Source organism: Xiphophorus couchianus, chromosome 2 (genome assembly GCF_001444195.1).
Source record: "Xiphophorus couchianus chromosome 2, X_couchianus-1.0, whole genome shotgun sequence".
NCBI classification, from domain to species: domain Eukaryota; kingdom Metazoa; phylum Chordata; class Actinopteri; order Cyprinodontiformes; family Poeciliidae; genus Xiphophorus; species Xiphophorus couchianus.
Genome location: NC_040229.1, coordinates 6,594,131 through 6,611,799, shown reverse-complemented (window position 1 = coordinate 6,611,799; position 17,669 = coordinate 6,594,131). Strand labels below are relative to the sequence as shown.

Genomic DNA, 17,669 nt, shown 5'->3' with positions numbered 1-17,669 from the left:
TGGTTTCATCTGACCATTAAAACATTCTTCTACAAGGTCTGTGGATATAATAGATGATTGTGGACATTTTCTTATCTTGTATTTTTAATCCTTTCATTATAAATTGAAGATACCTAAAGCATGTGAACATCGGCACAATCAGGACATTTTTTACCTTTTAGGTGGAAAAAGTTATAAAAATCACGACCTCGTTTCAAAAATCTGGCATTTACAAGGGTACGTTAACTTTTTAGATCTCTGCACAAATGATGGTTTAAGTGATGAGCCTGAGCCCCAGGCTGCCTGCAGCAGCAGCAGCTATTCACACTATAATTGATTAAAGCAGGCAGTCACCTGTATGGCTGCGTCTCACAGGCTGGAGCTTTGAGATGAAAGAGTAAAGAGATGAATTCAAACAAAGGCAGGAGCCAGCAACAGATGGCGGAAAGAAAGAAGACGCCAGAAACTTTTCTCTTTTTTTCCAAGGCAGCTTCTCGTTTCCACTTTCTCCTCCATCAGATGGCGGAGGTGGCGGCTGCAGAACAGACGGAAATAATCCCAAAAAGTTTGTGTCAGTCACACACGTTTGTGTTTCCGTTTTGAAGTGTCACTCCCAGGCTGTGACAGCTGATTTTGTTGTGGCAGACGCTTCTGATGATTTATTTATCAATCACATGTCTGTCCTCCATCTGAGGCATCATCTCTTCTCCGGAACATAATCGCCGCCGATGCAAACGTACTCCACTATTTGAAAAAAAATAAGAATGTTGTAAATTTTTCAGTTTGACATGCAGGTAACGTGAGCTCATTTCTGTTCAAAGAAGGATTTTATTTCCTACAAATAGCTTCCACATGGCAGGTATGTTTCCTTGTTTGGACAACAAATCTGGTTGAAATGGAATCTGAGCTGATTTCCTATTTCTCATTTTTATTAGAAAAACAAACCAAAGGAGGATAAAACTCCTAAATCATCACATTTAACTACCTACTAGGACTGTGTACAACCTTTTTACTGTGATTTCTGTTTTAGGCTGGTATATAAATTCACCCCAAAGATATTTTCTTTACATAAAATGAAAGATGAATCAACAAATCGCCTGCCATTTTAATTAGCTGAGTTAAATTATACTTATACTAAGCAAAATTCAGACTTAAAAATGATTAAAACAAAAACAGAAACTACAAAAAGAACTGATAATGAATGTTATTAATGGCTGACTAAAAGTCGAAATCTATCAATATGTCTTTAATTGTGTCTCTTTAAAATAGTTTTGAACACATTAATGGTTTTAAGAATAAATAAATGAAAGAGAAAAGTTTTGCGTCAGGGTTACCATGAAGACATGGTTTTTACATTTTTTTTAGGTTCAGTTGAACACATGTATTTTCAGTTTTAAAAAAGGATTTGAGTCACTGTTTTCCAAAATGCTTGCTATATTTAGCCATGTTTAATAAAGTAAATAAACGACTTTTAGTCTCTGGATAGATAAATACTTTCCAGTGCAGGAAAATTTTCTTGGTAATAATTCTGATTAACAATAAAAAGTAAAAGAAACAAATTTCTATCATCCTTGACCCACAAAAATATCAGTCCAAGGCCACAAATGGCCCCCGAGCCACACTTTGAACATCCCTATTCTAAAATCTACAAAATTCTACCTATATGTTCAGAAAAATAAATGTTTTTAAAAATTAAGCATTCCTGTCTTTATTTTCTTCTGATTTAGTCCAAGCAGCTGAGCCTGACATGTTGGGAGGATTTGGGCTTTAAAAGGTAAAATCTGTAATAATGATCCAGTTTGGTGCTTCCACTACACTTTAGCGGCTCTTAGCGTCGTCTCGGGGATCTGATCTGGATTCATTTGCTGCTTCTTAAACGATGAGACCGGGTTAATCAAGCGGCACTGCCCACACTCTCAAGCAGCTCTGATTACCTGCCGTCTGTGAAGGCATGTGCAAATCACAGCGTGGCATGAAAAACACTAGAACAAAATCTGAATTATTATCTCAAATATTCATCTGAGGGCTATGCGAGAATTTCTCCGTCTCGTGTGCGGTTTAACAAACAGCTCTGGGCTTCAGAGAGACGCTGGTAATTGCTGCACAAAATGAAAGATGCAGAACTCGGAAGCAGTTCCTCAATGTCATGAAAAAATAGAAAATGAGAAAATAAATGTTATGTTCTGAGCATTGTCATTAAGCTGTAGTGCTGAGCAAATTTAGAGATTAATTAACGAATACTGTCACGGGGAAAGCAGCGCTGTCAGATGAGCTGTGGACAAACAAGCAATGATTGCACAACTTGTTGACTTTGTTACATCTGTCTGGTTTAACCTCTGCTGCTGGATTTGTGTTGTTCTTACTGCTGTAAATGTGGATTATTCTGTCAATTAATTGGATAAAAAATACAGATTTTTATTTAACCACCTAAACTTTTTCTATACAGTAATAGAAATATATTAAAAGATACAATTAAATAAATAATTAAATTCTTTTTTACATCAGAAAATAAGTATTTTGTTGGCTAAAATGCAACTAACAAGAATGCAGGAAGTGGTTTCTGAATGGTTAGTCAACAACAAAACTCTTGCATTTTCCAGCAGCCATTGTACAGCACATATAGCAGTAAATCCAGCTGACCAAACGTGCTGGAGCTCAGCATTGGTTGCTAGAAGCTCAGCATTGGTTGCTAGGTAACGGTCAGAGTTCTGACCTGCTGATTTTTGACGTCGCAGTTCTCAGGTTTTTGAAATGGCTCATTCTCCAGACACTGAAAAACATTAATTTATTACCAAAAACTGTATGGGTGTTTTTTTTAAGTGCTTTGTTTTTTAGAAGCAGTAGAAACCCAAATGGAAGTACAAAAATGTGCAGAATGTGAATTTTGCATACGTGCTCTTTAATATCTTTATTGTGCTTTTGAATGACATCAATCAAGCCCATTTCGCCTCGATGAACATCAGACGTTGTCTCGCTTCAGATTGATTTTCTGTTTGGTTTAATGCATAAAATAACCTGACTTGTGTTTTTTTTTTGTCTTTGTGTCTTCCAGTGTTGAGTCCGTGTCCAGTTGCTGCCGCCTCAACCAGAAGGTGTCACTCCATCTACAAAGGCTTTGCTCGCTGTCTGATGGCTCTGGGCGACAGTTTGACCGAAAACGCCCGCAAGGAGGAGGAAACCCATGAGATCCACTCCATCTGCAGGTCAACACTCAGAAACAAGCATGAATTACAGAGAAAACTCAGATTATTCTTAATCTCTGTTTCTAGAGAAGCTCATTATGCATTACCGAATATTGAGAGTTGGAGATGAGCCTGCAAAGAAAAGTTTAAGGTTCTATAAATTCACAGTCAGTTTCTATCTACGACAGCATTTCAGGGCCTTTGTAGATAGAAAAAAGAGCAGAAAAAAAACTTTTTTTAGATTAATGCCAGAAATGTTCTAGAAAATCTTGAAATTTTCTGAGTTGCAAAAGTTGAAAATTTGCTACAAAAATGAACTGAGATTAATCTCAGAATTTTTCTAGAAAAACTTTGAAGATTTCTGAATTTAAAAAACGAGTTCTGAAATGTCTTTGTTGTTTGGCTGAGATTTACTCTTCCTTTTCTCCTCTCTGGCCCTAAACGTCGTCACATCTGATGTAAACACGGCACATTGACTGCAAATCAAAATGTTGCCTCTTTGTATCCATGCTGCAGTTTTCTGAACAGCTACAATAATTTTTAGCATCAAACTTACCATATTATGAAAACAGCAGCAGATTATTGACAAAATGGAACTGCTGAGATGTTTAAAGTTTCTGACATGATAAAATCAAGACAAAGTTTAAAACGATGAACTACTGCGCTTTCATTCTGTGTACAAAAAGGCTTTAATAATGATTATTTCTCAGTTTCTAAATAAATGAGAACAAAATATGTGTCCTGCACCATTAATCTGACAGTCATAATTATTTTCCTAATTTGTCCAATTTTATGGAGCAACAGCCCAAAATCATCTCTTTAAACTTCTCCTCCACTACAGAAAGCTTTGATCCTTCGGTCCTCGTGACGCCAGATTAATACGACTGCAAACACATAAAGGCTGTTAGATGTTTTGACCAAAGTACAAACCTTCTGTCAGTAAAACAGAAGGGATCTTATTCAGTTTTCAGGTTCAGAAAAATCCTTGAGAGGTTTCAAGGACTCTGCACAAGTGCTGCTTTTAAATGTTTTGTGTAGTAAAATGGCAGGAATTCACCTCCAAGATGAAGAGATAAATTGAAATATTGAGTAAACAAGGTCTAATAAAAGCTTTACAAACTCAAAAACTTTTGCAGGAGCTGCAATTATTTTCAAGATTATTGTTCTATTATTCGCAAAACCCAGAAACTGAAATATAGATTTTTTTTTCTTTTGTATTATTTCAAAGAAAAGACTTATAAATGTTTTGTAAATTAAGTTCAGGGTTTGTTGAACTATTTCTAAAAATCAAAACATTTTCTTTATTGAAGGGTTTTTATTTTGTAAGAACAACCTTTTGAACCATCTTGTTACAAACATGTTATAACGTTATTCCCTCATCAAATATACTTTGATTCTTTCATGCTGTTTAGAAATCATTTAGTCTCCATGGCAACCATCCAGCTATGCAAAATGCCTGGGTGGACCTAGCCCCGCCTTCAAGGCACAGCTCCTCCTCAGACAGTCAGTTTCTGCAGGCCTCCCCACTCTGCTCCTTCAGACTAGCCAGCAGCAATTAGCAAACACCTGCATGAACTGCTGAGCTCATTATAGAGCAATGCTGATAAAATCGTTGCTAAAGAGTTAACAGAGGAGTGGTGTTGTGATGACTTCCTGAAGGCGGAGCTCCAGAAAGATCATGAGCTTTTAAAGGGACAGAGGCCCAATTTCAAGGCGTTAAATTACAAAGTAACATTTCTTTTAAGGCATATTTGATACATAGCATTTTTTAACAAATGATGTTAACATTGTCACTTTATTGTGCTGATTCCATATGCATGTAAAATAGATATTTCCCCTTTAATAAAAAAAAGATGAAGAACATGATAGCGAATTGCTCCAGGAATGAAAATAACAGAAATAATCTGTTAATCTGACCTTCCGCTCTCTGTCTGGAGGTTAAAACTGGAAATCTGATGGAGTCAGTTAAACATACTTTCATTTTCTCTTGCTTCCCATTTATTCTCCTTATATTTCGGCTCTTCATCTCCTTTTTCCATCCATCATTCGTCCCTCGCTCTCTGTCACCTCGGCTCGCTGCTATATTTACACACATCTTCGTCATCCATCTTCTAAAGAAGTGCTCTGAAGGAGATATTAACAACTTTAAAGTTTCTGTCAATGGAAAAGTTTTTACCCAAACCAAATTTTAGTTATTGTTTCTAATCATCCCAACTGAGCGGATGCAGCTGCAGGAAGCGTAAAGCTGCAGTTACGCTCTGATAAAGCGCATACGCTGCAAAGCTGACAGGTTAACTTCTTATTCAGCGAAGCGTAACAGGAATTGTGACCAGCGTTCTTTCCCGCTGCATTATGAATGAGCCGTAAGAAAACTAAAAGGGAAATTGTGACTCATGCACGCTCCATGAAGAGATTACAGTTATGTAATAATTCACAGAGAGTTTTTGTTGTTCACTGTGTGTCATTGACTCCTGGAAGGATTCTCATTTTTTCTGACAAACAGATGCTAATTCAGATTTACAAAGCCTCCTTAAGGGAAACATAATGAATTTCTTCTGAGTAGAGTTTCCTATGGCGGTCTGTTTTTACAGGAATTAGCTGTTGCTTCCATTTCTCTTTTTGATTCGACTGAAATTCGAAGTTTTGCAGAGACATTCATTATCCAGGAAGCTGAATGCTAAATTCCTCTCGGATTTTGCTTCAGGTAAGTGGGATCCTCACTCCTGGGAATATTTAGTTGGCATTCAAGTAGAAACATGCTTGGGCACACCGATAATTATCATGCAGAGCTTTGATACTATCTAGTTCAATGCATACATTTTTTTTTTTTTTGTTAGCTATAGAAGACCGGGCTGCAGTGGGAATAGATCCAGGAAGGAAATCCTGGTGAACTTTTCCCCCAGCAGCGCTCGGCTCCTCATGAGGGATCACATTTATTCCCAGTCCAAAACGAAAATACAGTCATATTTCAGAAAATTAGGACATCCCATTAAATATTCAGTTCTTTCAAGAGAAATGGCCGCGCATACAGTTGAAAACAGAAGTTTACATACACCGAATAAAACGACACATCCACCTTATTTTTGTCTTATTGTTAAAGTTAAATCAGAAACAAACATCTGTTGTTTCAGGTTAATTAAAAAATTAAAAAAATTATTTCTGTTTCAAAATGCCAGAAAATTTACTGAGAATTTTTTTATAGAGATTTTTTTTTGTAACTTTCTTCAAATTTAAAAGTTTACATACATTTGGTTAGTATCAAAATAAAAGCTTGGTCTCATGAACCTTCATATTCCTACTGATGCAACTGACTCATTAGTTTTCTGTTATTTAGTCTGAAAACAAAATATTTAGTTTGGAGCTTAATATGTAGTTTGTCAACTAAATATTTGATGATTTGCTATTTAGTTTGGAGGTAAACTTATGTTTAGCGTGTAGACAAAATATTTAGCTTCCCAAATTAGCTTGACAACTAAATAGTTAGTTTGTAGATATTTAGTTTTTAAACTATACTTAGTTTGCTCATTAAATATTTAGCTTCAAATTAAATATTTAGTTTGGAGTTAAAAGTTTAGTTTGTAAACTTTTTAGCCTGCTAACAAAATGTGTTGTTTGTAGATTACAGTTATATATATAAATATTTAGTTTGTAGCTAAGTAATTATAGTTTAAATACTAATAGTTGGCAAGTTAAATATTTCACTCCAAACTAAATATTTAGCTTTAAGCTAAATTCTTGAAGCTAAATGTTTAGTTGGTAAGCTCAGTATTTAGTTTGTAGCTAAATATTTAATTTGTAACTAAATATTAGTGTGAAGACTAAATATTAAGCTTTCCAAATATTTAGTCTTGGCAAGGTAGTAATTTATTTATTTACAAATTATTTAGTTACAAACAAAATATTTGATTAACGAGCTAAAAATTTAGTTTGGTGTTTAAATAGTAACTTTTATAGTCAGTGTTTTGCTGGCTAATGAATGAATAACATGTTAGAAATATGAGTAATAAAAAAAACAAATTATTTTCTAATGACGTTCTAAATAACCAAAATTATTGCTGCTAAGTTTTGACTAATTTTACATTAGAGTTCGTTTGACTTCCGACGTGTAAAACTTTGATTCCACTCTTGTAAAACATATTTTTTACATTATTATTATTGAAGGCGGTTATTGTGACACTCGTCACATCATGCTTCATGCATGATGAGGCTCTGGAGGCAGGAAAAACTCCTGGTTGTTGTGGACATAAAGAAGCTGCGCTCGTTAGGTTTTACCCCTGAATTATCTCTGTGTGGATTAGTGAGCTTTAAAAACTCTCTTACTGTCACCACTTTAGAAGCAGCGCTCGGTTTAATGGTGACACCTGATTAAAGCTGGGAGTTCAGCGCTGGTTAAAGACACTTTCCTCACAATAACAACTTGTGTAACTGTGTGTCTGTGTCACCATGGCCCTGCAGCCGCGTCCTGCTACCACTCCACTGCTGTTAAGTCTCCTCTATTCCTTGAGGTACCAATTAAACTAATCCTGCAGCCCAGCCACCTCAGTGTGAGTTGCCTAATGTGCAGGCGTGTAACACACAAGCAATAAATTCTCATGTCTGCATACACACTGCGTCCTTGTCTTACTTTCTCTCTCATTCTCTTCCAGCCCTCCATGCTTCTCATCTCGTCTTCTTTCCTCTCAGGATCATGGCTTTAGCACTTCTATCAGAGCCACCTAATGAGAAGGTAGCTCCACTCTAAAGATCCACAAACATTGCTCACGCCCCATCCATTTTCTTGGTACTCGTGCACAAAAAGCACAGTGAATAAGAGGCTGTGATTTGCATCTAGGCCAAGGCTGCTTCATTGTCAGAGTCGTCCCAGGAGTGCAGCGCTGCTTTTATTCCTTATGCTCACAATAGGCATTATGCAGCTGCAATCGTTCACCGTCGATCTGCTGAGGTGAAAGGGAAATATTTCAGGCTAAACATACTGAGGGGGAAAAAAAGATGCAGCAGAATTAAACAGTAACCTTTCGCTGAATCCTAAGGAGGAACTTTAAAAGGAAAGAATAGAAACCACATTATGTTTTCTGCATTCTTCTACCCTTCCAGGTTTTACCCGATCTATTATCCTGCTGTTATAAACGGCGTGGCTTCAGACATAATGCAAAATAACTACAGTTGCTGTTTTCTGTTGGTTTGGAGCCATCTCAACTATTCAGCTTCTCAACTTCCTGTTTTTGTAAACTAGATCTAACTTACTCTAAGTTAAATCTTCTCTGCTTTAATCAAATTCCAGTTTGCCTAGAAAGCCTGGTTAATTTGAGGAGCTTTTATTTTGGTTGTTTATACCCAGAATGCCCTGTGCTTTAGTCCACTTCCTGCTTTTGGAGTGGTCTCTGCTCTGCTTGGCGTTCAAACATGCATTCGAACCGACCAGAGTTCAGTAGAGTTCGCTTTTTTGGTCCAAATCAGTTTGATTACGGATTCTCAGTCTATCAACAAGGCAGTTCAAAGTGCTTTACATCATGAAAATATGAAAACATGAAAACAAAATCATAAACACAACAAACAGGAAACAATTGTGAAATAACATAGCATTTCGTCAAGTGCATTCCTCATGTTTTGATTCAAAAAGTCATTAAATCCAATCCAGATTTCTTTATAAAGTACTTTAAAAAACCACAGAGGACCAAAATGCTATACAGATATACATACAAAAACAGATTAAAAAGACATAAAATAGCTAAATAATTACATAAATTATGAGCGATTAAAGGAGAATCAGATAAATAAATAGCAACAAAAGATTTAAAATCTCACTTAGTGTGAAAAACCTGGGGAAAAAGATGAGTTTTAAGATGAGATTTAAATGATGTGGAGAGGCAGACCGTTTGGACTTTAAATTTAAAAAACGCTGCTTCTGGTGTTGCTGGTTTTAGTTTGGATAAATATCACTGAGCATCACTAGAAAATGTAGAGAAGTGGTCCAAGCACTCAGCCCTGAGGGACTCCATTACAAACAAGCATTCAAGGAAGATTAACCAGCAACATGCAGTAAAATTTGTTGGATGTCAAACAGCCTTATGCTGTTCCTGAGTCCATTACTTAAAGCCAAGTAAATATCTTCAGCCCTGTCATTGAAATCTGCTCATTTTAAATACGGATGATCAATCTTGGAGTCCAAATGACCTTCTCATTACTGAGGAGCAACGACTTCTTTTAATCTGTGGATGGATAAATATCAAATCATCTTATAAGAACTATGCAGTCCATCAAAGAATGCTCAGAAACATTTTGATGTAGTAGTTATAATAAAAAGTCTTAACAATTTTTTATTAAAATGTCAGGATGCCAAATGGAGAAAACTAATAACCTTTCAGTCAAAGTATTTGTAAAGTATTAACAGGCGAAAAGGTGGAAATTTAACTTTTGTTTCCTTGGCTACGGTCACACAATAATGGCAGAAGTCTGGGTGTAATCAGAAAACCTCCCATACAAGGTTGAGTTTTCTTTTACTCCATCTTTTCCCTCTGCTGCACCTCTACCTGCTTTTATGTTGCTATTCTCTGCAGATTTCGATAAAGCCATTCATGCTTTTGTTGCTCCTCACCGCGCTGCTCTCCATTTCAATTCCTGCCGCAGTTTAAAGTCCCTTTCAGGTTCACAACTCTTCGGGGATGCAACAGTTTAAACTGGAGCCAGATAAAGAGGCCAAAACATGTGAAAGTTCAGCATCCATCACTACTTATCGCATCGATTTATTTAGACATATTTTTCACAGCTTTTATTCTAAAGCAACTCAAAATAAAAAAAACAAAAAAAAACCAAAACTGTGATTATGAATCTGCAGGGCTTCTATCTGCATGCAGAGACATTTAAAACCTAAACTTTTAGTGCTTCAGTGGAAAATGTAGATCAGGTGTTTTGTTTGAATTGCAAAAAATAGAGAATTTAGTATTTTACCTTAAAGTATGGCAACCCTGTTACGTCTACGAAGGCCACAGCAGCTCAAGTGTTGGTTTCAACATGAAAGCTTTGCAAACTCTTTACCAAGAATAGCTGCATTCTTTTCATCCCTCCTCCTCCTCTCAGCTCACGCTGCGCTCTGGGCCCAAAGGTTGTTTTATCTTTTAGTTTTTTTAGTTTTTCTTAATTCATCAACCTTGAGTGGAATAATTACTCCACTTTATGTGGTTTCTGTGATGAATATATATAAAAAGCAGAATTACAGCGACCCCCACCTCTTGGTTTCCCTGGGAAAAAGTTGTTAAAAACCTTAAAATAAATGAATCTTTCAGTGCACAAACTGAGATAAACTCAACCTTTTTTAGTACATTTACTTAGCTTAACATTTTTCAATAAAAATAATTGTTATAATCACAAATCTGCGACAGACTGGCGACCTGTCCAGGGTGTACCCCGCCTCTCGCCCGGAACGTAGCTGGAGATGGGCACCAGCAACCCTCCTGACCCCATTAGGGACAAGGGTGAACGGAAAATGGATGGATGGATGGATAATCACAAATGCCACAATTATTGGCACCCTCAGATACAAATAGTATTTATGCATTTTGATTTTCATTCACACAAAATTGTGTTTTTATATCAATAAAAACGATTTATGAAAGTTAGGCTTTGTACACACATAGCTGGTCTTTATAAAAATGAATATCTCCGCCACGTCATTTAAAATATATATTATATACATCAGTTTCAGAAAAGATTTCATCCACACGATGCATCACTACATATATGGGACAACACTGTGTCCAAAAGTCTGCAATATGGTGATGTGACATTCATGAACGATCCGAGTCTTCTGAACTTTTCTTTACTAAGAAGATACGACCGGAGCCTCACTGAGAACCGTTCCTTGTTCTTGTAATGCTCTGTGTACAGTAGCGATCATTATTTTATTCAATTATATACATTGATATTTATTTAATTAGCAAATAAATAAAACACAAGAACAAAAGAGCACGCAGAGCATGCGCATTGCTCTTTGATTGTTTTCGTTCAAAGTGGCCATGATGGCAGACATTACAGCTTTGTGCAAACATGCACGTTTCCAACCGAAGGTTTGGGGATGCAACAAAGGTTTTGGTTGGAAATGGAACAAATGTTGCATCTTTGATCCCAATCAAACAAATTCTACCAGGAGGGAAAACAACTTAATTTCATTAATTTCTATGGCCTCAGAGGCATGGAAAAATGCTGCATTAATTTTTATTCTAAGCAAGCTAATACTGTTTTAGCCTTCTTTCAGCCAGCTGAGCAGCAGTTAATGGCAACAAGTGTGTCAGTCGATGTTTCAGGCAGGCAAATTATTGTTTGACCAGTTTGCAGTTTCTCTAACATTTGTATAAAAAGATTTTTTATCTATCAGAGCCAAGAGAAACTTTTTAGCACCTTGTTGTAGCTTCAAATGAGCAACTGGTCCATATCAGGAAAAATGTTGCACCAGTGTCAGTTTTGTTGTAAACCTCAATTTTAAACAAGTAAAACTGTCAGATTCTGGCTTTTAAGGCTGAGAAGCTGTGCTGCGGTTTATCCGTCTCACATGAAGCCGACTGTCAGGGTTCAGATTGTCTCTGCAGAGCAGAACATTCTGTTTTCTGATTCTTCTTCTCCGTCCCTACCATGTCATTACAGCAGCATGTATCTGGATGTGTAACATAATTTAATGCTACGCTGTGGCACTGAGCAGCGAAAGCTAGAGGTGATCTAAAAAAGCTCCAGCAGAAGACAGAGTGAGCTGAGACTTTGAGCATTTTTTGGACGTCAGCAGCAGCAGCAGCAGGACGTTCGCAGCGGAACAGACGTTTTCTCAGGAGGTTTTATTACTGTGAAAGCAGCTGCTTGTCTGTCAGTGTCCTCACTGAGTTTCTGCTGTCTCTGCACCACCTGTGTCCATCTGAGAAAACATCTCAGACCCGCAGACAGGAAAAAATATCCCCTGCTGAATGGGATTCCATCACGTTTCCCCCTGCAAACCCTCTGTCTGCACCCTGATGGCTGCACAGACTAAAGCCAGATGCCTCCTCGCTCGGCTCGGGTAAACAGTTGCCCTCCAGCTGCAGCAGGAGCCGGACCTCAGGAGTGTCTAAGTCTTGGATAAAAGCCACCATGCAGCCGCATCGGGGGCGCTCAGGCTGTTAAATTTTGTAAAGATGCTTGTGCAGAGGCGCAGGTATGTGAGCTTAAAAAGGGATGCCGGTAGGGAGAACAGATGTGAGGTAAAGTCTGTCAGAGGTAAATGTTTGTGTGCGTTTCTGTGCGCCGTTTGATCACACAGATGTCCAGCACAAAGTGGAGCTGCTGAAAGATTTTGGTTTCTGCTCTTCACTTCAGCTATGGATTTCATTTTCAGTTTCATTCTGGGCTGTGGTGGTGCAGGTGAAATTTACTCATCAATTTAATCCACTTGAATTACTGTGGAATAAAAATCAACAGGAAGCATTTTTGCATTTAGAGGTAATTTATTAATAAGAATTTGAGTCAATTCTTCATTCAATAAAAATATGCCATAATAAAGTCTCAAACCTACAGTATATATATATTTAAAGTAAGCCTCTGGGAACAGCTGTATTAAGTTTTTGTGACCACATATGAAAGATTTTAGCCTAAACATTCAATTATCTGCTGAAATAGTGTGCTTCACTGTCCAAACTCCCCAATAAACTCCTTTTTTCCATTCAGAACCAGCTAAGAACCTGGAATTACAGTCAAAACTCGCCTTTTCTTCTGTATTTCATTCATTTTGTTTGTGTGTAAATCATGCTTGAGTGGATTTCTTATGTTCGGAAACCGATGTGTGTTGTTGCTGTTAATCAAAGCCCAACTTAAAGCTTTTGTAGGACTAAATAATTTCCTTGTGACAGATTGTTTCTGCTTTCCCGCTCTGCACGTTAACTCTCCTCAGAGACAGTTTATCCAACACTTTCATGATGAGGGGAAGAATTAGCAGCCAATTAAAGTCAGATATTCCTCGCTGCAGATGTGAAGCTTTGAGGTCAGCAGAACAGAAAATATAATCTTTTGTTCTCTCATAAACTGTTTGATTAGCTCCTGCATCTTTTCCTGTTAGAAGTCTCACTTTTCTATTTTTTGTTTGTGTTTTGAAGATAAGTAAACACAGAGATAACAGAAAGAGTCGGTGCAGATTTTGTCAGATTGCCCACTCATACAGAAACTAATTTTACAGTTGTTTTATTTTAACAGTCAGAATATGAACCAAAAAAAAATCAGCTCTTATTAGCTTCTTCAGCCTGATTCTCTGGTTTAGTTTCAATACTCTTCATTAAACAATCCCTGCTGCTTGATCTGAAAGTAACTTTAATATTCTCCCAAAACAATTATTTTGCCTGTTTTTTTTCTGGCATTCAGCAAGAATGCTGAATGCTTAAATAACTTAAAACATAGAAAATTAAATGTTATTAATTAGACAGCATGAACAAAGGTTGTAACGGCAATAATAATTCAGCCAATTTTCCTTGGTGGCATGTTGTAAGCCACGCCCCTTTGCTTCCACAATCCCTGCTTCGTGATCTGAAAGCTGGAGAATGTCATTACAATATTCTTCCCCCCCAAAAAAGTTTCACTCATGGTTCTGGCATTAAACAAAGACAGATAACTGAGGTAATGCTAATTAAAACAAAAACGTTTAACTTGATTAATCAGACAGAAATAATTCACAGCTTGTCTTTCTATGCCGTCGTTCACTGAGAGACAGTTGCTCTGTCCGAACTGAGATGTAAAATCTGTGACATGTTTTGTATCTCGGTGATAAATACCAGATGAAATTCACCTTTAACCTTTGTCTACTTCCTGTCTGCAGGTCTTGGGATGAGTTTCATGACTGCGCTAACGTGGCGATGGCTGGCTGTCCGGAGGAAGCGGCGGCTGTTTGGGAGTCTCTTCGCCAGGAATCCAAGAAGATGCAGTTCTCTGGGAACCTTTACGACATGTGCTCCAACCGGAACAGCCACCCGGCAGACTCCATCTCCCCCCACGGCTCCCTGAGCCAGGAGGAGATCAACCAGGAGTCTCTAAGAGGATGCGCAGATCATCCGGCAGGCTGCCTCCGTCCTCTGCTGCTACTGGCTCCTCTCCTACTGCTGCTCCTTTGGATATAGCTACCCTGAAGAAATGTGACTAGTGTAAATAGATAAAACTTTGTGTAATATTCTCTTTCCCCAAGACCATAGACTTTCCTCTGCTTCTTCCTCTGCTCTGCCAGGGGTTGCATATTTCTAATTGCATGCTGAGACGGCCTCACGGTCCTTTTGATAACACATTTCTGAACTTCGGTTCCGTTTCATGAATATTCTCTGCCGCTTAATGAGTGTTTCTGTTGGAAATATGCTCTGTACTTCTGCAAACACAGTTTTAGAGACGCACAGTGGAGCCACATGTTTGTCTTTACGCGCTCACACTTTCGAAATGCAGTCATAGGTTTGCATGTGATGATTCCAGGAAGACTTCAGGTTCCTAACTGTGATAACAGAAAACATAACGACAAAGTCACAAGCAATACTGTTAGGATTTATGATGCATTCACTTGCTTATCGAGATTTTAGGCGAAATTTGTGTTTCTGTCTTTAAAGGTTTATTTTCTAAGCTCCAAACACTGATTGCATTGAAGATTGCTGTTTTTCACCAAAGTTTAAAACAAATAACAAACAAATGAGAGCAAATATGTGTGTCCAACCACAGTTTAAATAAAAAGTTGGTTGTTTGAAATAAACAACTGGTGGCACGAACTTTCTGATTGGGGAACAGGAAACGATTTCTGCACAAACTTACAAAAATAATTTTAAAAATGTACATTTTGAAGGGCAGAAGGTAAAAGTTCTGGTTCAAAATCTACTCAACTTTTACAGTTGTCTTCATTGTGTGATTGATTTAACAGCAATTTCTCAAGCTGAGCATGCATGTGGCGACAGTGGAGTGAAAAACTCCACAGGATGAAACCTCCAGCAGAACCAGAACCTGGGTCAGTAAGAGCAACTATCAGAAAGAAATAACAGCGAATAAAGCAAACTGGAGAATAGCAGAAAAGAAAAGTTAAGATCTGAGAGTTTGTTGTTATTTTTTATTATAAAAAAGCTGGCATGATAGAATTTTCTTTATTTTTGACTGAATTAAAAAAAGATCTTACAAGTTTTCGTTCAAGTTTAGGATTTGGAGTAAAAAGTTCAAATAAATTTTTGTCATTGAGGGATTTGAACATTTGAGTCTACAGAGAAACCATTTATCTTTTAAAGAAGGAGCTAAAGCAGGGAGTCGTCTGCAAAGCAATGGAAAGAAACTCCATGTTTCCTGAAAATAAAGTGAAGCAGGACAAGAAGGAGGCATAAAACTCAACACTGGGATGAGAATCAACAGAGGATATAAAGATTTCACTCAGTCTGATGCTTTCAAGCTTTTATTTCTGTTAATTACTATGATTTTATTTTTACAGTGAACAAAAGCAAAAATTAAGGTCAGACCAATAAAATAAAATATTTAATTCAGGAATGTGGGTTTAATGAAAAGTGTGTTTGGTTATTTTCAAACTGTGTTTTAAACAGATCTGGATGCAAATATAAATTGATAAGCATCAATGCGCAGAGTGGAAGTTTTCTGAGCAATGAAACAGAAGATAACATCTGTGATTTTCTGCTCTTCAGGATTCAGCCAATCAGCAGCCAGGAAGATAAATGAGCTTCTGGATTGGTTGCTTTGGAAATGCCAACCAATAGCTGCATGTAAAGTAGCATTGAACTTTAACTTAATGAGCTGCATTTCTTTTGAATATGTCAGATATGATCATTTATTTTGTGTTTGCAGTTCAACAGAAAAATTCAGGTTGAATCCAGAGATACAGAACCAGTGGATTCCTGCCTGTATCTCAATTAGAATGAAATGTAACTAAACAAAAGGTATTTAGTGTTTAAGCTCCTAAAACAGGCAGTTGCAACCATTTCTAAAATGTCTCTTATGTTTTTGTCAATTATTTGTTTTTGGTTTAAGCTGTACTATGTAACTTTTATATATATATAAAAAAGTTTATTACATATTTGCTAAATCTGTCACCTTGTCCTGACAACATGGCATTATGGGTAATCTGTGGAAAGATTGATCTGCTCCTCCCTGAGCTGCTACTGTTCTCTGAAGAAATGCACCAAACACAACCAATCGGAGTCAGGAGGCGGGGCTTAGCGCTGCCTATCAAGCTGCTCAATGTGTTAATTGTGAAAAACAACTTATCATAACAGGAAAACCGTTTAGCCACTGTCATCAATTTAGCATGAGATGATTGACAGCGCTAAAACCCGCCTCCTGGCTCTGATTGGCTGTTTCTGTCTAAGTGGTGGGTTCTGCAGTTTGTACTGGGAGAACTGGGAAAAGGCAGAGGAGCTCAATTTGTTTCACAGATTATCTGTGTTATATACTGTCACGACCTAATGATAGTTTTAACAAATATGTAAAAAACTATTTTTTAAAAATAAAATTTGCATTCTCCAACTTTAACTACAGAAAGTCCATTGTAATGTTTTTTAAACATAGATATGAAGACAAAATCTGATTTTTGCCGTTTTTTATGGAGTTAATTGCATAAAATTTCCACAACAGTATCACTAAGCAGCATAATATAGATATACTTTTAGATTGTTTTCCATAAATATAATTATCCCATGTGAGAAAATGTATCCATCTTTTCCCAAAAGCTTTATGTTTTCTTATTTTATTTTAAAACTTTAAAAAAGAAATCAAACTGTGTTTTTGTGGCTCTAAGCTGCGCTTTGTCGGTGAACTGAGGGCAGAAATTGCTTTTTGGATTGTAAAGGTTGCAGACCCTTGAACTAGGTTTGGAGATGTAAAGTAAAAACCTGTAAAAAAAAAAAAAATAAAATAAAATAAACACAAAGAAAAAGGTGAAGGGCTTGTAAACTTTCGCAGGGAACTGTTTGTACTAAAGTCGAAGCTCACTGCAGCTGCTTTTTTTTCTCCTTTTTTTATTCAGTGATGGTGGAATATCCTCGAAGGTTTCCCTGCACTGCAGCCCTGCATATGTTCTCCGGTCAGAACCTGAACTCGCTCACATGCCGGGTGAATTTTCTGCTTCAGGAGGGAAATCTGGGCCCTGCAAGCTTATTCTGAGGATCAGAAATACTTTCAGATTAAAGGAGGACAGAGAGATGAGCACATTTGGAAAGCAAACAGCGTTCAGCTTATTTGAAGATTGAATCCACTCTTCTTTCTTTTAGCAAGTGGGTTTTACACTTGGGGCTTTAGGTTGTAGGTTTACTTTCCTCTCTAGACAAATAATCAAAGCCAGGATGACTTTAAAGAGTTATACAAAGACGTATAGAAAAAGAAAAAGAAGAAGAACTTATGGCAAAAGTGGAAATAAATAAATTATGATTAAGCAAAGAAATCTAGAGAAGTCATCTACCTTGCCAGTGGCAAGTTCGTTAAAAATGCCGAACAGGGTTTCATTTAACAGAAAAATGCTGCGAGCTTTTTTTTTTCATGTCC

General features: G+C 37.1%; 1 protein-coding gene across 1 annotated transcript in view; it reads left to right on the top strand.

Moving 5' to 3' along the window:
- The window catches only part of nrn1la (neuritin 1-like a), a 53,556-nt gene extending 36,502 nt beyond the window's left edge, over nt 1-17,054 (top strand). Inside the window, exons 2-3 of the mRNA XM_028026887.1 lie at nt 3,032-3,182; nt 13,984-17,054. Coding sequence (XP_027882688.1) covers nt 3,032-3,182; nt 13,984-14,281 — 449 coding nt within the window. The 3' untranslated portion in view covers nt 14,282-17,054. The remainder of the gene's footprint in view (nt 1-3,031; nt 3,183-13,983) is intronic.
- Nucleotides 17,055-17,669: the final 615 nt, after the last annotated feature.